General features: G+C 36.2%; 2 protein-coding genes across 2 annotated transcripts; one reads left to right on the top strand and one right to left on the bottom strand.

The window, feature by feature from the left end:
• The first annotated feature begins 4,850 nt into the window (after positions 1-4,850).
• Positions 4,851-7,253, top strand: LOC132178429 (L-ascorbate oxidase-like). The gene is made up of 6 exons (XM_088515875.1): positions 4,851-5,084; positions 5,152-5,244; positions 5,330-5,545; positions 5,878-6,069; positions 6,154-6,325; positions 6,454-7,253. Exons 1-6 carry the CDS (start codon positions 4,851-4,853, stop codon positions 7,242-7,244), a joined length of 1,698 nt encoding a protein of 565 aa, XP_088372001.1. The 3' UTR covers positions 7,245-7,253.
• A 2,187-nt stretch (positions 7,254-9,440) lies between these two features.
• LOC132179142 (uncharacterized) lies at positions 9,441-11,477 on the bottom strand. The gene is made up of 3 exons (XM_059591790.2): positions 10,739-11,477; positions 10,158-10,637; positions 9,441-9,985 (listed from the first exon to the last, which is right to left on the bottom strand). The coding sequence occupies exons 1-3, from the start codon at positions 11,136-11,138 to the stop codon at positions 9,699-9,701; spliced, it is 1,167 nt and encodes a 388-aa protein (XP_059447773.2). The 5' UTR covers positions 11,139-11,477; the 3' UTR covers positions 9,441-9,698.
• Positions 11,478-21,631: the final 10,154 nt, after the last annotated feature.

The raw sequence follows: 21,631 nt of genomic DNA, 5'->3' as shown, positions 1-21,631 counted from the left end.
TTTTCCTTTTACCTATTTTGTTTCATTTTCTTTCACAGTAGATATACATAAAGTAAATAAAGTGGACCTTCCCTTATTTCATTCTTCCTGGACAGAGATATAAAATTTAAATTTGCTGTATATGATGTGTCTATAATCTTTCAGCCAGGGAAAAACATTCAGATATTTAATTGCTGGTATCGACTTTGTGAGGTCACTATTTCTACACAAGATTAGTTGTAATGGGACCCAAAGCATGTGATGCCATGAAGGGTTATTGTCACCCTCTTTGGCCATTCCTTTTCTTTCCTTTTACTTTTTGTGCTTTTGCTTCTATATAAAGTCAAAAATGTGCTTGGTTTTTCCTCTCATAATATTAATATCCTAGCTTCACCATTATCGGTTACTAAATACGTGGCAAGAGCTTGCTCAAGCTAAATGGCCCCTCAAAACCTATCCACTCCCACTCTCATAAATTCACTCTTTTATTCTCCTTTTTTTTGCATGCTACTCAACACTTAAAATTGCTTGTCCCAACCTTAAAAAAGAAAAAAAAAGGGGGAACCTTGAGGATGTTACCAAACTCTGTTTATATCCCAATCATGTTCTGAAAAGATAGCTTCACTGAGATTCTTAAAAGTTGAACATGAAAAACATTCTTAGGAGTTGAAAATAAAAGATATTAAATTAGAGCACGATCGATGAATTTGATACGAACCCAATACAAATTAACAAGTTATGATTGATGGGTTTGACTCGTTTAATTAAATAGGTCGGATTATAGTTGACATATATAGTCTTATATTTATGTTTCGATACAATTCGAGCCCGATATATGATATAAGGGTTATCAATTTTTTACATAACTTGCGAATATGAAACAAACTCAACACGAAATTAGTGAGTTAAGTTATAGGGTTGGACCAGGGGTGGAACGACCCCTATCCCAAGCCAAGGGGTGGTCTCAAAAAAATAAAATAATAATAATAATAATAAAAGTACCTTTAAAAATTAACTTTTGCCTCCTAAAACTAAATATTCTAGTTTTGCCTCTAGGTCGGACCCTATTTAATTAAATAGGTTGAGTTAAAATTGATCTCAATAATCTTATACTTATATCTCAACACAATCCAACCCTAATACACAAACCAAAATTGCCATCTCTAATTCATACATCACAAACAAAAGAACTTACCAGTGGCCACGGATCAAGAAATTTCACTAGAAGAAAGCAGAGGAAAGTTTGATACACAAATGAAAAGAGAAAAAACGATTTTTGACAGATTGATTGGTGATGCACGTTCCCTTCCTAGGTCGTGTATGTGATACACGTACACATACACAACATCATATCATAGACCATAGTAAAAGAGATTAAAAGAGGGCGTCAAGTTTTCAAGTGTTGAAATGTGTATGAGATGATAAGAAGGTGAATGATTGACGTTGAAGGCTAATAAATATTAGTAGTTTTTATTATTTGAATTATGGTGAAAGTGAAAAGTATGTCAGAAGAGACATTGTTTTCCATGGAAAAAAAGACGTGGGAATGTACTTTTAGCTTCCCACCCAAAAAGTAGGCAGGAAAAAAGAGGTTGTCCCACTTTATTTTCCTTAATTATCTGCTAGTGGGAAAAGACTCAACTGATAGAGATGCGAATATCATCCTACTATATAACGTACACTAGATTCCCAATTATATACTATATAACATCTACATTTTTTTTTTTTTTTTTTTTTTTACATGTCCGCATAAGAGGGAGAGGAGGATTCGAACTAGTGACTTCAACTTCATAAGGTGTAATCCTAACCAATTGAGTCATATCTTGAAAACACAAAATAACATATATGAGACACAAAGATACTCAACTTTATATAAACTTAAAAATAAGTCTGCAATTAGATTACATTATCAACACTTGTCAATACGTGTCTCAATTCTAACCGGTTTAGTTCTAACTTTTTTATAAGAGCTTGGCTCGAGTCCCGAATATAAGGTACTTGATTTATTGGACGTTACCTTTAACAAGACATAAAAAACACGTATCTTAATTCTAACGAGTTCGATTCCAATTTGGTTAAGGCAAATTTCACATGACAAGAGCTCGCTCCTTTGGGTACGTTTCTAGTACTACTAATTTAATCAGAGCCTGTTTTCGTATGCGTTTAACACTTATAAAATCTGTTTGAAGAAAAAAAATATTTGTTTGCTAAAAAAATTGAAATCGCTTTTAACAATCTAAAAAGCTAAAAAATAGTCAAAATGTACTTTTGGTAAAAGTTTAAAAATGAAGTTTTTACAAAAAAAAACACTTTTTAACTTAAAAACTCTAATTTTCAAATACGATCTCAAACATGCTCTTAGTTCTAATTGACATTCATAGTGAAGAAAAAAAATCTTAATTATGGGAGAAATTTAAATTGTATAACAATGGTCGGTGACAGTTGGGTTAGGATTGGACTTTGTGGTGTGAATTTGTTTAGGTCCAATTTCAAGTTAAGGCCCTGTTTGAAAACTGGGCCTTACGAAGTAACCAAAGTCCATAAAAAATAAATAACCAAGTTAATTGAACCCACAATTAATAGATTAAATTTACCAAAGAGCTATCCAAAAAGTCACTACTTTTTTTAGGGGTGTCAAAAAAAACCGGGAAACCGGAACCGGGACCGGAAAACCGGGAAACCGGAAACCGGAAAACCGGGACCCGGTTCCGGTTCCGGTTCCAAAAAAAAAAAAAAACCGGGACCCCGGTTCCGGTCCCGGTTTTTGGCACCCGGTCAAAACCGGGAAAACCGGAACCGGGGTTTTATTTTATTATATATATATATATATATATATATAAATATTTTTTTAATTCTTTTAGGCTTCAGTGCTTCACTCTTCTACGCAGTGGTTACTGGTTAGGACGTATATATATATATTAATATTTTTTTAATTCTTTTAGGCTTCACTCTTCTACGCAGCGTTTAGGACGTATTAGGTAATTAGGTCTTCATTCTCACTTTTCCAATTTTCCCCCAAGTCAGTAAGCTAGTCCCAGCCGCAGCCCCTCATCTTATTTTCTGAGTTTTCTTCTCACATCACGCCGCCGTTGCTGCCTTTGTTGGGTGCTTTTGTGGCTGATTCTTTTCTCGGCCGCTAGGCCCGCTACCGCACTATTCTTTTTGCCTCTCTCATCTACATCCTGGTAAGTGGACCAAGTGGTACGCGCCTCTCTCTCTTTTCTCTTTCTCTCCTGCAAAACATTTCGCTTGTGCTTTGGGCTATGGGAGTGGCCACTGGTATTTAATTTATTTAAGCTCAAAACACTAATTATTTAATTTATTTTCAAAAACCGGGAACCGGACCGGGTGAAACCGGAACCGGCCGGGAACCGGGACCCCGGTTAACCGGGGTCCCGGTTCCGGTTCCGGTTTCCCAAAACCAAGAACCGGGGTACCCCGGTTCCGGTTCCGGTTTTGGCCAAAAACCGGGAAACCGGACCGGGTTTACACCCCTAACTTTTTTCAATGCACACACCTTGGAGAAAAGTAGGCGTACCTTTCAAACTACCACCACATTATCAATGTCTTTGTAAGCGACTAATTGTGTCAATGTCCCATAAATATGGGGCCTTCCAGGGTTGATAAGTGCCAAATTGTAAATATGGCCGTAAGTCTTGACCCCTTAATTGGGAGTCTGGACCCCCATCATTTTATTTAAGTTACAGAAAAGCCCAGAGTGTCATCAGTATGGATTGGGCCCCTATACAACTGCCCTTCTTTGCTGTCCAGCCTGTCCACTTTAAGGACTCGGATCTCCAGCCCATCAAAATATCAGAAAAACTCAATTAAACTTTATGTCTAGATCAAATGCTCAAGACTCTGGGCACATGGCAGAATTAACTTGTTGAAATGGCGTTCATTTTATGTGTGATCGTGGGCCTTATTTCATTGGCATTTTTTTGTTTTTTAGCAAAAAGGGTAGTGCGGGGAGACTAATTGTGGCTATTTTAGCTGGACGTGACCATAGTAGCGCATACCTGCTGGAAGCCGTACATGAAGGGACTGTAGGTGCTCCCTCAAGTCCGATTAAGCCATAGCTTGACATAGCTCCACCAGGACAACAATGAGAATTCAAGGAAACTAATACTAATCAGTCATATTTGGAGATTCTCTATTGCGGAAATTCAAATCCACGTCTTAGTACATGCCTTAACCACTTAGAAACCTTCTTGGGTCATTGAACTACCACCCTTGATGTTTTTTTTTTTTTGTGGGTTTGAATGCAAGTTATAACTACCGTTAACTCTTAAGTTCTAAGTTATCTCTTTTAAACTCCTCATTATGTTTCCTTTCGATTATATATCCAATTTCACAAATATCAATCCTTTCTTTTCATTAAAGTGCTCATTAAAATACTTTAGATACAAATTTCTAAAATTAATTTTTATCACTAAAAAATTCATTCTTGAAGTCTTGTATGTATATGTACAATCAACATGTTGAATGTCAGCATTCCAAAAAAGCAAAAAGAAAAAGAAAAAGAAAAAGAAAAAAAGAAAAGAATAAAGCTCGTGCCTGTGTTTTTCACGTTGTTCTCTCTCGCCGAGTTTCTCGTTGCGCCGACGACCTTTTAAAGAAGTTGAGGTGGAAATCTGCTAAAACAGAGAGAGAGAGAGAGAGAGAGAGAGAGAGAGAGAGACTCCAGGTCAGCAGGGATTCTGTCGTTTAGCTACTATTTTAAGTAGAAGCATCAAGCAAGCTGAAACAACCTTGGACCACACACTTGCTATATATATATAGGTGACCAATCTTGTAATGAAATCAAACCAAACATGGTACAGTGCAGAAGTTGTTTGTGTTTGGTAGCTTTTTTTCTCTTTTCTGTAATGATGATCAGTAGTGTTAATCCAACGGCCGAGGCAAAACCTGGGATTCACTTTCACAAATGGGAGGTGAAATATGCCTACAAGTCTCCCGATTGCTTCAAGAAGCTGGCTATAACAATCAACGGGGATTCTCCAGGGCCTACCATCTATGCTGCACAAGGGGATAGAGTCGTTGTTACTCTCACCAACACTTTGCCCACCGAGAATGTTGCTGTCCATTGGCATGGAATCCGACAGGTACTTCTACTGTCATCATTTCTCAATTTTTGATACAAGTTTATTATCTGTGTGATCTTGGCCGCAGATTGGAACACCTTGGAGTGATGGAACTGAAGGGGTGACTCAATGTCCAATCATGCCAGGAGATTCTTTCACGTACGAGTTTGTAGTTGACAGAGTAAGTCCATTCAAATTATTAGGTTGGGGTTGTTTGTTTTTTGTTTTTTTTTTCCTAATTAAAACAATTACTTTAAAAAATATAGGCAGGGACGTATCTATACCATGCGCATTATGGAATGCAATTATCAGCAGGGCTGTATGGATTCATTATTGTTTCAATACCTCTTCATGGAGTTCCTGAGCCATTTGTGTATGATCAAGATCGAAGCATCATTCTTAAAGATTGGTACCATGCTACCACTTACGAGCAAGCCACGAGCTTATCTTCCATACCCTTCGGTTGGGTTGGAGAGCCACAGGTAAGTAACTGATTCACAGCTCACATAAAACGATAGATGTGGCATCCCACATCATTTGGGTACAGGGATGAAGACGTGCTCATATATACAATCGTATATACCCTTTTTTGACAATAATGTATTTTAAAGCCGTTATGGTCATGAACCTATCAGCACTCCGTAATTAACCGTGCTTCTGCAAGAGTAATACTATGATAGGTGACTTTTTGAGAAGTCTAGTTTAAAAGAACCAAAAGTAGATAATATTATGTATCATTTGGGGTGGGGCGTTACAATAGACATTAATGATCAGTTTTGTGCTAAAAATATTCCTTTATTTTCTTTAATTTTAGTCACTTTTGATAAATGGAAGAGGAAGGTTCAACTGCTCTCTTCTTAATGCACCAAGCTCAGATCATTCGGAAATTTGTGATGCAACAAATCCTGAATGTTCTCCCTACAGTTTAACAGTAGTTCATGGAGAAACTTATAGGTTGAGGATTGGCAGCTTGACTTCTCTATCAGCTTTGAGCTTCCAAATTGAAGTATTGATTTTCCTTCGTCATATCCCAAATTCCAATTATTTATGATGTGCCTGCATGTTTCATGTGATTCATCTTCTCATGCAGGGCCATAATATGACCGTTGTAGAAGCCGACGGGAACTATGTTGAGGCATTTGAAACAAAAAACCTATATATAAATTCCGGTGAGACATACTCGGTTTTAGTAACCGCCGACCAAGATCCTTCAAGAAACTATTGGATCACTACAAACGCTGTTAACCGGGAACCATCAACCCCGACCGGTCTGGCGATCTTCAATTACTATCCAAACCATCCGGTGAGACATACTCGGTTTTAGTAACCGCCGACCAAGATCCTTCAAGAAACTATTGGATCACTACAAACGCTGTTAACCGGGAACCATCAACCCCGACCGGTCTGGCCATCTTCAATTACTATCCAAACCATCCCCATAAATACCCTCCAACGGCTCCAACCACAGGCCCTCTCTGGAACGACATAGCTTCACAACTGGCTCAGAGCCGTGCCATCAGGGCACACCATGACTTTATACAACCGCCGCCTCCTAAATCAGATAGGGTGATTGTGCTTCTCAACACACAAAATTTGATCGATGGTTATAACCGCTGGTCTTTAAATAACAGATCTCTCACACTTCCCCACACTCCTTACCTCATTGCACTAAAACAAAATTTCACCGACGCCTTTGATCAAAACCCACCTCCGGATAGCTATGACATTGCAAATTATGACATATCCAAGGTTCCTCACAACGTAAACGCCACATCTAGCAATGCCGTTTATAGGATAAGCTTCAATACGACAGTGGATATTATACTGCAAAATGCAAACACCATGACCCCGGGTTCCAGCGAGACACATCCTTGGCATATGCACGGCCATGATTTCTGGGTTTTAGGCTACGGAAGCAATAAGTTTGATGTGGTAAAAGATCCGGCAACGTACAACCTCGTTGATCCGATCATGAAGAACACAGTGGCTCTATATCCATATGGATGGACTGCTTTGAGGTTTCGGGCGGATAATCCAGGTGTCTGGATATTCCATTGTCATATTGAGCCTCACTTCTTCATGGGTATGGGGATTGTGTTTGAAGCTGGGGTAGAGATGGTGGGAACGTTGCCCACATCCATTATGGGCTGTGGTGAAACTAAACGCTTGATGAGGCCTTAGATTAAAAAAAAAGGTAGGTAAAGTTATATATTAAGCCGTTTTTTCTTAAATTATTCAATCAGCAGGTGGTGAACTATTAATAATGTATTCATCAAGTTCTAAGAAATGATCAAATAAATTATTATCAATTTCAGTAATCTTGTGAGATATTGAGACTTCTCCTTAGCCAATGGTGAGACTCCATTGCTAGTGTGTGCTTTGTGTTGTTACTGTTGCGTTTTCTGCATAATTTCCGTCAATTTTGGTATCAGAAGTCGAAGGTTCCTTACTAGCATGTTCGTACATGAAGATGAGTACGAGGAATGGAAGACAAAAACACAAAAAAAAAAAATTAAGGTTGCTCCAATCTCAACTGGACCCTTCCTTTCATGGGCATCTTGGTTTTCAGCAACAAAATATGGTGCTCGTGTGCTAATTCCTTTTGCAGAGAGTTGGGCTTTTGTCAATATCATTTTAGCCCAAACTCGGCCCTACTTTATTACAATATCCGATCATCTTAACATCGGTGCCTGCCCTTCCCTTACTATTCCTCTTACCTTTAAATTTTATTAATTATATTTTTTTTTATAGCAAAAACGATTATTACCATGCAACATGTTTATATTTTCGCAAAAAATGATGTATGAATACATTTGTTAGTTTATTTTTTTTTTAGCGAAAAAGGTAGGCTAATTGTCGCTATCCTACCTGGATGTGACCATAGTAGCATCTACCCGCTAGAAGTTGTACATGAAGTGCCTAAACGGTGAGAACTACATACGTTCCTTCAATTCCGACTAAGCCATAATCTGATCCAGCTTCACTAAGGTATCAATAGAAATTCAAAGTGACTAATATTAATCAAATATATATAAAAATTCTCTATTGCGGAGATTCAAACTCACGATTTAACATGCCCTAATCACTTAAAAACTTTCTTTAATTCACCCCGATAGTTGGTTCATCTTTCACATACAAGGATCGTCTGGTTTGTATGTGCAGGCTGGCAGGCATCATTTTCAAATGTCAGGGAGTCACTGTTGATTTCGTATAAAAGAAAATAAAGATTTGAGTCAGGAACGACTGTTTATGTCAATCAAAGAGTAAATACGCATCACATTACTGTATGTGGTGGTTCCAGGCTGTTGAAAATAGTTTTGTGGGAGTGGGAGTGGGATTGGGATTGGGATGGATGATCATGTCACCAGATTTTATGCTTGTTGAATCAGCAAATAATAAATATCCGAGGGAATTTTTGGATAAACGTCCCCCATGTAATGCAAAACAGTTTCAAACAGCGAACCCCATGTGGGTGGCATGAGCTCTCAGGAGATTCTGCTGATGGGGGGAGGGGAATTCAACAGTTTTCCATCATCAACGCATTACCTCCGCCTCCGCCTCTGCTGCTTGCTGGGTTTTCAGCTGGCACAATTTCTGCCTCACCTTTGCAGGCCCATCACAAAAGGATGTTCTCAATCCTCCCCCCCCCCCCCCCCCCCCCTCTTTTTGTCCTTTCTTCCCTTCCTTATATCCCACGCATTCATTTTCTCTCCACTCTCGTCTTTTACTGTTCTACTCGCTCTACCTACACAAATTACATTTGACCATAATCTAATATTCACCTAGCTACATTATTATTATTATTATTATTATTATTATTATCATAAAATAAATAAATAAATCTAAAATATAAAGTAGAATGACAAAAATTATGACCCCGTTTCAGCCTTCCCTGTGTTTGTCCCTGGTGTCCGTTTGATCCTGGTGTCCTGTCCTCTTTTCCTTTTTTCAAAGGAATGCCACCTGTGTTCTTATTTTAATGGGATTCCAGCTCTTAAATTTCTCTTTCTTATATATATATATTTTTGGTGGGAAAGGCATCCCCAACCCCAACAACAAAGCACCAAGCTTGAAAACAAATTAAATAAATAAATGAAAATGGATCATTAGGGAGCGTAAGAGTAATAGAAAACCCAGATCGGTCTCGTTCTTGGAGGGAGAAATGTCGGTGGAGTGAAGAGGACTGGATGCTGATAAGATCAGCGGAGAAGGGCCGGAAAGGTGGTGGTAGAGCTGGCTGTATATCTTACTTGCAAACCCAAAAAAAAGAAAAAAAAGAAATCTCTTTCCTTATCAGAAGTGATCAATAACAGAAAGTTAAAAGAGAAAAAAAAAAAAAAAAAAAGTGAGAGAAAGGTGACATGGCATTTGTGACGAATAACATATAACTTATTTTATTGCTTCACCTTGGGAAAGAGTCTGATGTGAGCAAGGGGGGGGAGGGGGTTACAAGAAAAAGAAGGGTGGTGGTGGGGATATGAGTTGAACAAAGTGATGCAGATATTGTACTGTCATCTAACTGGAACAACAATCCATTCTGTTTACCTCTAATGGCTTCTCATTTGATCATGGACCACATCTTCTTATGATGGTTTTCTGTGAAAGCTTGTTTTCAGCTTTTCATCGCTTCTAACTTCATGTGGCTCCTACTCCAAGAAAGTCAATGAATGGTGGTGGAATGCCCTCAAATTGGCTGCCTACCCTGCTTTCTGCAGCTGATGATGAAGGCTCACTGGCTGAAACTTGAGGCCTTGCTGCTGACGACGACTCTAATAAACTGTATGGGCTGTGGTTGTTGTTTGAGTTTGACTGTTGCATTGCCATCAAAAAAGGAGCCTGCTGCTGCTGGTGGGGATACAAACCTTCATCCCAAGATCTGCCCTGCCTCATCAACCTCCCCATCATCTCATTGCCCTTACAACCTGAACCAAAATGTACACAATTTATTTGTAAAAACAACCATGAGAACAAAAAAAAAAAAAAAAAGAGAGAGAGAGAGAGAGAGAGAGGAGAGGAGAGGAGAGTAGCTAGCACAGAAACCCAAATGCACAAAAGTGCAGGAACAAAAAAGGTTTAGAGGGAAAAGAGACCCACCGGGGACGAAGTCAAAAGGAGTCTGTTGTGCACAGAAAGCAGTGTAGGGAAGGAGCTTGCTGCTGCTGTTCCTAGAGATTGCTTCTCCTCCACTGCTTAAGCCATAATCAACCCCACCACCATTAAAGGCTCCAAAGGGGAAAGTAGTAGTAGTAATATTGGTGAGTTCTCCGTTGGAGAGATTGAGACAGTAAGGTAGCGGTTCTGTTCTTGTTGTGGCAGCTGCATCTCCGCTTGGATTTCCCAGCTTTCTCCTCCTGTAAGCACTGGATTGTTCCCTAAACTTCCTTGCCATAATAACATGCCAATGGTTCTTCACTGCATTATCAGTTCTTCCCGGGAAAAGCCTTGCTATCATAGCCCATTTATTCCCATAAATTCTATGAGCTTGCATTAGCCTTTCTTCTTCTTCTTCACTAAAAGCTCTTCTATTTATCCTTGGGTCCAACTGGTTAAACCATCTCAGTCTGCAGCTCTTCCCTGGAAGGTAACATCAACAATTCAATATTTTTTTACCCAAAAGAAATTTAAAAAAAGAAAAAGAAAAATAAGAAGTGATTTTTGGCTCACTATGAAATTACCTGATCTTCCTTCCAACTTCTCTGCTATAAGGTTCCAGTTCTGAGGGCCATAAAGAGCGACAAGCTCCTTGAGCTTTGTATCCTCTGCAGGCCTCCAATGCCCTCTGGCACAAAGCTTTGACTTCTTATCATTAAGGTTGGCATTGTTTTGCCCAAAACCATCACTGCCCTCAGCGTCGCTGCTGTGGTGTTCTTCAAAGCTTCTTGTAATTGAGTGAAAACCCCCCCAACAAGCTCTCCCGTTTTCCACCTCAGAATTCTTAGAGAGGTTACTTTCCTGTGAAGAAGAGACTGCTGCGGCTGAAGAAGCTACTCCATTGTTGGGAGCCAGGGAGAGAGAACCCATGTCTGCATAAAATGAGTAGCTGCTGAGGCGATCTATTTCATACTTGTTGCTCATGGCATTTCTCTCTCTCTCTCTCTCTCTCACAAACTATGATGAAAAAGAACTGTTACAAAGTCATCTCCATCATCCATCGCCAGAAAAGAATTATCAAAAATGACATGTTGGAGGTTGGACCAAGTTTGAAAGATAGAAGAGAAAGCTTTGGAACACCCAAAACAGCGAACTGTCTTTAACAGAAACCTACAACAACTCCAAGGCTTCTCCCCCCCCTTTCACAGGCTCAGACTATTTAGAAAGAGAGAGAGAGAGAGAGAGTGCGTACACTATGAAGTAGTTAACCACTCTGATCCGCCCTGACATCTTAATTTAACAAGTTCAGATTATTATAATATTATATAAATCTTGGCTTCTTGCTCACCTTCTTCTTCTTCTTACTTTTTTTTTTTTTTTTTTTTTCTTTTCTTTTTTTCTTTATATGATAAGCTCTTCTTTGGATATATAACCCACAACATTCACACGTGTGAAAGTGAGAGGCACAACAATTAACAAACCCCCCTCTCTCTCTCTCTCTCTCTCTATTTATGGGCTGAAGGTTCTTAGGCTGTCCCTCTCTAAATTGACAAGAAAGACTCATAATGTGATGTGTGCTAGCTTGGGCTCGTGCAGGGCTAGACACCTTTCTTTTCAAAGCCAGAAGAAAATGAGACTTGGACACAACATGCCCCATGTCAACACTAGTAAATAAAGCTACAGCATCCCATCTCCATCAGTCCCTATTTTAACTTTAAGACAAGCATTTTAACCTGGCCAGTTAACCACCTGAAGTTGACCCAACAACCAAACCCTTTGGGAAAGAATTACTTCATTCATGTCTCTTCTTCACACCTAACTCTAACACTACAAATGCTCATTAGCATCATTCAAGTCTTCTTTTCAGTTATAATTTGATTCTGCTCTATCGAGTGTATAAAAATAATCTCAAGTTTGGGATTCTACGCTGAGACCTCTTTCACCCGTTAAACCATTAAGAGTTAGTTCGAATGCCATTTGTTTTCTGTCTTCTTTGCTTGTTTCACGTAAGAAATTACAGGTTTGTTTTGTAAAACTTTTTGAGGAATGCCTTTTGTTTTTTAGTATGCGATATCATATAAAAATAAAAACAGTTTTAAATGTTTTTTGAATTTTAAATTATTTGTTAATGTTTTTTTTACTATTATTATTAAAAATCAAAAAGCTATCCTAACAAGCCCATAATTCAGAACTAGATTTTAGTAATTAACCTGAATTCATAATGCAAATTCCTTTCTTTTTTTTCTATATCTTAAGCAATTAAAAAAAATGTGTATTTCTCATATGTAGATGACACATGTCATTTTTATAGAATAGGTTGAAAATTTTTTTTTCAATTCAATTTTAAAAAAAAAACTATGAGTTGCAAATATCAAGTGAAACAAATTTTATTAGTTTTTTTTGGAGTGTGAAACTCAGATATTACTGCAGCAGGAAGTTACTATTCTGATTCTCTCATTTAAGCAGATCCCACTTGTTAATTAATTCAATAATAAAATATTGACGAGCTAAAACAGTAAAATGTTTCCATGTTTCCCCTTCTCCCTTCTCACTGCAAGTGTCATCTGCACATTCTAAAGAGACCCCCAATAAAACCAGTCAAAAGGATGTTCCCCATTTATGTTTCCTTGTAAGGTATGTTCTAGACTGCCTTTCATTGCCTTTTACCCAAAAATAAAAACAGAAAAACTAAAAATATTCTATTTAATATATAAAAAAAGTTGTCCTTATTGAATAATCTTCTTCAGTTTTCACTTCCCCGGATAACCCAATGGCAGACGTTTCATTTAAATTGTGTCCCAGTGTAACAGGAATGTACTATCTGTGCTGTGAAGAACTGAACACCTTTGGGTCAAAACTTTGACAACCCTGACTTTTTTTCGGAAACACCCCAACTAAAGTCACCCCAACAACTCTAATTACTAGAATATCAGAAAGAAAATGATATAAATATATCTACAATTATTATTAAATTTTATATAGTTTAATTTATATATAATATATTAATAACATTTCTAAAGGAATACAGACCCAAATTGGGGTGGCTTCCAACCTCAACAACTCTCTTGGAGCACTGGGTCCCAAACAAAGAAGACATGTTTAATTATATGTCTCTAAAATTTTCGTTTCTCATGGGGTCTAGTCTGTATTTGTACTGGTTCATGCCAATAGCATTTAAGATACATGTGAATATGCTTATGAGATAATTGGACTCTCTTGATGTCACCATGACCACTCTACTCTTACACTTGTATCTACTGTTACCTTATTAATCAAAATATATTGAAATTTACTTAACTTATATATATATATATATATATATATATATATATAATGAACAGCTCTATTGTTTTATGAATTTTGTAACTCTTGACAATAAATGCAGATTATCCTTATGCGGAAAGCTAGCAGCATCTGCATATATAAGGGAGCCCCATAGGCCACAGTGTATGAGTTTCAGGCCAGGTTATGTTTACTTGAAAAGGACGCAACGACCCAACCATGACCATACAGATCTTATCATACCAATTACAAACAAGAATACTTCTGTAAATGTTTCAGAGAAAGATCAATAATTTCATGCTCTCAACTCATGCCATACTACACTGTTCTTGTGCTCGTGTTGGTAGTTTTTAAGATTATAACCCATTTAGTGAAAAAAAAAATAAATAAATAAATAAACAATTAAAGGACTTGATCCATTGATTTTAAGTAAACAGCACTTACAATGTAGAAAATATAAAATATAAGAAAGCCACAGCGCCCAAAAAAAAAAAAAAAAATTGGAGTGATTCAATCTTAATTGAAGAGATGGTACGTAAGTGAGGTCAAATCATATAGATTTTATTATAGACATACAACGTAGAAAAGATATTATTGCTAATATGAAAAATATCCAATATATTCTAAAATTCTGTCCGACTTAATTGACGCCCGCTTTTCAAGTGTTATCTTTTAGAAGGTGACGCTTTAGCCCAAAGAAATACTGTTTAGTATTATTTTCACTATAGAAACAATTATATTTTTGAATCCATACCCTATATTTAGAGTCTTTTACCAAGAGTCACTACATTAATAGTGACGTTTTTTGGGCTTAAAACGTATCTTCCAATGGTTACTATATATGAATTTTTTTATAGTGTGAGTTTAAAAAGATGAATAATTCTTAACTTTTTTTTTTTTGGTATCATTTTTTTTTTCTTGAACCCAGTAATTTCAAGAAAAAAAAGAAAAAGATATCTAGAGACTATAAGGTGAAAATTGCTTGGTTCTTTCTGTACGGTGTAGATTGAAGTTTGACGATTTTGTAGGTGTAGTTTGTTTTTTTTTACCAAATCAAAATCTAGAGACTATCTTTATTGAATGACTATTATATCTTTTGCCGTCTCAACAATAATCTCCCATATATATATATATATATATATATATGATAATTAAGCGCATCCAAAGGGGAAAAAAGAAAGAAAGAAAAAATGATTAGCATTGTGATTAAGACCCTTAAGAGAGAAGGAGCAAAACAGTTAGTTATGAGTTGGCACAATGTGGTTTGAGAGGGGAAGAGGCCAAATAGAAAACATCAAAATTGTAATGGACCATATCTCATGTTTTCAGTGAAAGGACAATGGATCCCTTGGTCTGCATCTTTTCAGACCAAATGCAAAGGAAGTGAATCCTTCCTGGGATACTGCTTGCGTCCTGTTCCACGCAGAGGAACAGGGACGTAAGCTCTTTTGTGTTGTGTGGATCGACGGTTAAAAATTTACTCAAGTGGCGTGGAGTGGAGAGGATCTACCGCTCTCAATCCCATCATGCATCCTGTGCTTTCTTTTGTTCTCTTTCTCTGGCAATCCAGTCCCACGTGTACCCCATGTCTTTGTTGCCTTCGTTTGCACGTGTGGATCCATATGTTTTTAAACTCACGGAGAGATTTTTGTTGCTTTTTTGCATGGAGAATTATTAACTGACCGCCTGAATCAAACTTAGGATGCCCTATCTAGTCCAGTCAGCTTTAGAGTCATTTGTCCTTACATCTAGGCCCACGTCATCATGAAAACGAGTGCTACTCACGCGCCAGCACAACATCCATCTTCTCTCTATTCTTCTCACTTCTCACTCTCAGTCTCTCACCTCGACCAAAGACTCCAAAGGGGTTGGTGTTGGTGTTGCAGTGGTAGCAGGCAGCCCCTTTCGATCGAGCACAGAAAGGCACACTTCAATAATGAACACCCAATATTGGCCATTTACATCATCAGAAAGTGACATGGGTTAATTGATTTGATTACTCTATATTATATTGTTGATTGAAGAAATCCACATATCATTCATAATATCTAAATTAAGGATATACGTACAAGTACATTATTAATTAATTATGATAATGATTAATGATTAATGAAGAAGCATTAATATGACCAAAAATATATATATATATATATATATATACGGTTGAATGGGCAATATCAGTTACAGGTGGTTGTCAGATGAGGTAAAATGAAAATGTAGTTAAATTGACAAACCAATTAGAAGCATGAGTGTTGGAAGAGGCTTTTAAGAGTGGTTGGGAGCAGCAGCAGCAATATTGTACGTTTAGCTGTGCCTTTGGCTGTGGGTGTTCCGTCAGTTGTTGTGGGTGATGGATGGGCACCCACAGGCAGAAGCATCCCAAGCTCATGTGCTTGAGGTTTGTTATGTTGAGCAGAAATGAGAGAACATGCTTTTTGAATGACCCACGCAAGCAAATAGTTGGAGCCACAAATGCATGAAAATCAAAGGCTGAAATCTGAAATCTGAAATCCATATACCCCACCATACACAAAATCCTACGACTCATCCATACGATTCTGTTGGGGCTGTTCCCTTGGAACTACGTGAAATCAAATGCGTGGTCCTGCCGTGCCGCTTTTCCCCACTCCCACCAATTTTATTTTACCGGCCACTAAACCCGATTAAACGTTAACTTACATAACCTTTTTTTTTTTTTTTTTTTTTTTAATTAGGTTAGCTACGTTTTGCACGTGCAATCAGTACTATAGTTTGTTAATTTACTGCACACGTGGCATATACTTGTCCAGTGCTTATACCAACAAATATTCTCCAACCATGCCAATCTCTTAATCATGAGCTAGCTCACTGACACCACATTTGGTCCAATTTTAGACCCAAACTATACCACTACAACAACTCCAACCTAGGCCTCATTTTGTTTGACAAACATGTAATTATAGGATAATATTGTGGCACGCAGGACCAATACCTGCGAACCATAAATGTTGGAATTCTTAATTAAATTAATGGATTTTCATTCAATCCATAGTCCATACAGCCACCTTTTATTCTATTAGTTGGTTGGACCTATAGCTTTTTTTAATTTTTAATTTTTAATTTGTGTGGGTGTATATATTTTGAAACTATATACGAACATATATCAACAACTACGACCAGCTAGAGCATCAAATACATATTGTTTATTGTCATGTCTCCATACACAACAAAAGTATCTCGTATATATATATATATATATTGAGCATCAACACCTTTACACCCCAAACACAGACTCGGGCATGTGTTTTTTTATGGGATCTTGGTCCATGAATATTAATGATCACAATTCCTAAGAATATATATATATAGATATATTCATGCTCAGGAAATTTATGTCAATTTCTCAACAACTTCTTTCAAGTCTGTGCAACGAGAATTTGATTAGAAACTCAGCTCCTTTGTCATCATTTCTGATGACAGGACATTTCTCAACCCCATTACACAATATCCCATCTTGGGTCAGGATATGGGTCAAAACTACTACTTTTTGTGGCATCATTTTTTCTCCCTAGTCTTCTGGCATCATTTTCTAAAGCATACAATTATTATATAAATTAATTTTAATTTGATTTATTTAATTAATGGGTTAAATTTTTTAATCTTAACCCACTTAAATTTCATGTAAAAAAATTGTTAGGTTTATAATAAGTCATCCATCTCGTTATTTGAAAGAGGGAATGTCATTCAAGCCATAAATATTTAATTTTCATTGTTTTTGGGTAAAAAGTGGTAATAGTAACAGTACGGTGTAGCTCAACTGTGAATGCAGTATGGTGATGATATTGATGATGCCATGTTGCATGTCCATATTCCTTCATGTCATGTGATCATTATATATATATATATACACAACAGTAGTTCAAATCATTCAAGATTGAAGTAACAAATCGGTAGAGTACAGCCCGGCTATAAGACTAGCAATAATAAACAAGCTGAAGTCAGCATGTGTAGGCTATTTGTAATAGAGAGAGAGAGAGAGAGAGAGAGAGAGAAAGGTAAAAGAAAAGAGCCGTTTTCTTTTTACTGACTTCCGCGAATCATCCAAACAAGGAGAGTGATCTAAAAGCCTCGTGATGCCACATATGGGTAGTAAAGGTTGTGGAGTTTACACTGTCATAGTAAGCTCTCCCAGTCAGTAGGCCTCACTGATACAGAAAACAAAATAATATTCAGAATTCAGGCTTAAAAAGATATGACCTCACTGCAAACTCAATACCCCTTATGGAAATTAGAGGTTTGTTACCCACATTTCCCCAAGATGTTAACAAGTCAGAGCAAATGGGTGGTTTCAAAGCAATTATTGAACTCTCTCTGTTTGGATCTGAGTTGGATAGGATAGTACTCTGTATCAACAAAAATATATGAAATATCAAAAGGCACTGTGAAGGGTATGCTGGGGATTTCGATTTCTGTACATTATTTATTGGGTTGTAAGTAATAAGTTAAGTAACCGTGCACAGGTTGACAGAAGAGAGGGAGGTGGTGAAGAAAAAAGGACAGGGGTTTTGATCTCCTTTGAGATTTCCTTTCATCGTTTTAACATAGAGGAATTGTCTGTACCTCATTTTTCTCATTACCCTTTTTCTTTTTCTTTTTTTTCTTTTTTAATATATATATATATATATATATATATATATATCTTTCTTCTCTACAGTCTTCAAACTCTTCTTTTCTCCCTTTCACTGTAGAACAAGTGATTGTACCAGTTCCACGTGCGTAGACCCCTCCCTATGTGCTGCTTCAGAGAAACAGAGCAGGCCAACGGTTCATGAACGCCGTACCATAAAAGCCTCACTGTTTATGTTTCCAAACCACGAGACTTCTGGCTTTTTTACTTTTAAGCGCAGGGTTTCATGTTGAATTATATAAACCATTTAAGGTAATTGGTTTATGTTCAAAGTTAACATAAATACACACTAATTAATTTCAACTCTCAAGTTCACTTCACCTCTTCCCAATATATATATATATACATATATATATATATATATATATATATATATATATATATATATTACGCCATTGCCTTCAATAAGAAGAAGAAGGTTTTAAATATTACTCCATGAAAATTCTGTCTTTGACCGTTTTATAACAATAGAAGCAAATTAAATTTTCATTGGCAATTTTAATTATTGTAAAACGATTTTTTTTTTTATAATAAATTTGAGGTATAAATGCATTTGTTTATTCATGTAGTTTAGAATTTTGACAAAAGCTCTCATTAATCACTCTTTGGGGAAAGCAGAAAATAACAAATTATTCTTTATCGTCGGTTGCTAGAAAAGTTGACAAAATTCATTAATATATTAAACGAGAGTGATTAGACCACCCCCTAAACATATGTTTTTTTTTTTTTTGCTTATTATAAGGAGTGATTAATTATTTTTTAAAACTCAGAGACAAATCTCATATGAACAAAAAATGCATTTATTTCTAAATATTATTTGCTTAGTTTTTAAATATAAATAAATAAATAAATAATCTTACTAAAAATATTACCACCTTAGAGCACTCTTTGCAATCTCACTAAAACTATTTTTTGGTTATTTTGGTGAGACAATTTAAGTAAAATGACCTAAATGTCCACATTTCAGCCTCATTACTTTAACAAAAAAAAAGTAGTGAAATGAACAGTACTCACCAATTGATTAAACTAATATAATTTTTCTTTCTCCCTTTTTGTTTTTCGTCTATCTCTCTTTTTCTTTTTCTTTTTCTTTCCCAAAGAGTGTGATTAAACAAATATTATTAGGGTTTTTTTTTTTTTTTTTTTTCCATCAAAAAGTGTGAGGGGAAACTTCCCATATGTTAATACTTGTTAAACATAAGGTATTATGCACAATATAATGAGTTTGCTAATTTGCAAAATAGGGTGAGAATAGAGAAAGAAGATGAAGAAATACAGAGAGAGAAATAAGACATATTCTTAAAATAAACCATTAGAAAAGTATAAACAATCATAAATATAAAAGTTAGAAAAAGAATAAACAAAACTTTAAAAAATAATATTTAAATAAAATAGTAAAAATAAATTGTTAAAGTCGTGAACTACCGTAAATGCTCTTACATTCTCTAAATAAGAACGTATGTAAGTGGAATACAAGTCCTACATCTCAAAATTTATGGAGGGGTCTGATACTTTGACTTAGAAGACACTGGAGAGCAGTAGTGGATACAGATTGTCTGACGGACAGATTAGTAAAACCTCTGAACAACCCTGAGCTAAAATTGACCCCACTGCATCTTTCCGTTTACCCAGCTATCTATTTCAGTGATTTCACTATATTATATAATAAGAGTTGCAACAGAGTTTTACCAAAAAACCAAATAAAAAATGATACTCATAGCTCCTTTGCATGAACTCATACTTTGGTTAAAGGCAGTCCTCATTGGTCATTTCCATAAGGCGGGTTAGAAAAATTGATTAATGTAAAAAAAATTAAGAATAATTTTTTTAAAAAGTGAAAAAGTAAGAATATTTGGTATGAAAAAATGAAAAAAAAAAAAATTGTTTTGTAGTAATTTTTTATGAGAAAATTACACTTTATTCCCTCAAAATTTGAGACAATTTTTAATTCAACCTCTAATGTTTCAATTTTTGCAATGTACCCCCCAAATTTGCAATTTTTTTTTCAATTCGACTAATGTTATCCAAAAATTCTCATATTACCTCTATTTTTTTAAAAAAATAAATTATAAAAAAATAAAAAATTAAGGGCAATATGAAAATTTTGGGATAACATTGGTCGAATTGAAAAAAAAATTACAAGTTTGGGGGGTGCATTGCAAAAATTGAAATATTAGAGGTCGAATTAAAAATCATTCCAAATTTTGGGAGGGTAAAGTGTACTTTTCTTTTTTTTTATTTGAATAATAATAAAAAAAACAATTTATATGATATAAAAAATAAGAGAATATTAAAAAAATAAAAAAGTAAAATGAATATTGTTGTGCGTTTCAGAAACTTAGGTAACTCATTAATGTAACGTATACCCTAAAGAGGGTTTTGTTGGCACTCAGTTGCTTTTAACACAGACGTATTAATGTAACTCATTAGTACACATTATATTCCATGCAACTAATGCAAAGGGGAAGTCCACGTGTCCTAATCTATGGCCTTCCCTGCAAGCTAGCTGGGTGCAATCAAGTACAATGGAAATTCCTAAGATTTGGGATCTATGCTATCTACTACCCGCTCAGGAAAAATTAAGGGTGCAAAAGGCGGTTATAGTTAATAGTTATTAGTTAAAACTGTTAACCGTAATAAACGGTTAACGATTAATCGTTTTTTAAAAGAAAAAATTGTGCTTGACTCAGCTCGCCTGCTAGACAAGCTGAGTACTCGAAGCTTGGCTCTTTGCTCGCCTAGCTTAAGTGTTTGACTAAGGCAATATTTAGAGTATCATGGAAGGATATGTGCTTTATATAGATGAGTGAAGGTGGAAGTGGTGAGTTTTTTTCGATGTGGGACAAACAAGAGGCAATTGAAAACACGTGTCGTTGTCCGTGTGGGAGTCTGGGACAAGACCAAGAGACAAATTGAAAACCTCACTCCCCATGCGTCAGTGTTCTTCGCTTCATGCGCAACTCATTTTTTAAGAACTTAATATTATATTATATAACATACAAACAATATATTTTTGTTTTATATATATATATATCTATATAAAGCGGTTAATAGTTTTGAAAATGCCACTAACTGAAAGAGGTTAGTGGCTTTTCACCCCCAGGAAAATTCACTTTTCTACGGTCTCTCGGTTTATCAGCGGCTATAAATGGAGGAGTATGGGAGGAATTGGAAAACAGAGGCATAAATGAGCATGTCTTAGTGGGCCTCATCTGTTCCTTTTCTTCCTCAAATTATTTAACAAAAAAACAGAAAAGGGCTTGGCCCATTGTGCCAGTCCAGGTTCAATGGGGAGAGGGTCCAACACGGGGATTAGACGTAAAGCCATTTCTCCAACACAATGACCCAAAGTTAGGACTTGACAAGACAAGATTCTCCTCTCTTTTTTGAGAGAGATAGAGACAGAGAGAGAGACACTGGGTAATGTCCTTGCTTTGATAACGTGGTGAAGTTTCTCTTCAATCTAACCTTATTCAATGCTAGTTTCCTTCTTGTTATTGTGTAGGTAGTTCTGTTTCTGATAAATTCT

This window comes from Corylus avellana, chromosome 4 (assembly GCF_965113065.1).
Source record: "Corylus avellana chromosome 4, dhCorAvel1.hap1.2, whole genome shotgun sequence".
Lineage (NCBI taxonomy): Eukaryota > Viridiplantae > Streptophyta > Magnoliopsida > Fagales > Betulaceae > Corylus > Corylus avellana.
Note: the sequence above shows the minus strand (reverse complement) of the source record. Positions and strands in the feature narration are given on the sequence as shown.

Bases quoted from the DNA above. Each gene is read 5' to 3' on its own strand.
- LOC132178429 (XM_088515875.1), top strand. From the start codon at position 4,851: ATGATCAGTAGTGTTAATCCAACGGCCGAGGCAAAACCTGGGATTCAC. The intron at 5,085-5,151 runs GTACTTCTACTG...TCTTGGCCGCAG, and splicing joins ATTGGCATGGAATCCGACAG to ATTGGAACACCTTGGAGTGA. The intron at 6,070-6,153 runs GTATTGATTTTC...CTTCTCATGCAG, and splicing joins CTTTGAGCTTCCAAATTGAA to GGCCATAATATGACCGTTGT.
- LOC132179142 (XM_059591790.2), bottom strand. From the start codon at position 11,138: ATGAGCAACAAGTATGAAATAGATCGCCTCAGCAGCTACTCATTTTAT. The intron at 10,638-10,738 runs GTAATTTCATAG...GTTACCTTCCAG, and splicing joins GAAGTTGGAAGGAAGATCAG to GGAAGAGCTGCAGACTGAGA. The intron at 9,986-10,157 runs GTGGGTCTCTTT...ATTTTGGTTCAG, and splicing joins TCCTTTTGACTTCGTCCCCG to GTTGTAAGGGCAATGAGATG.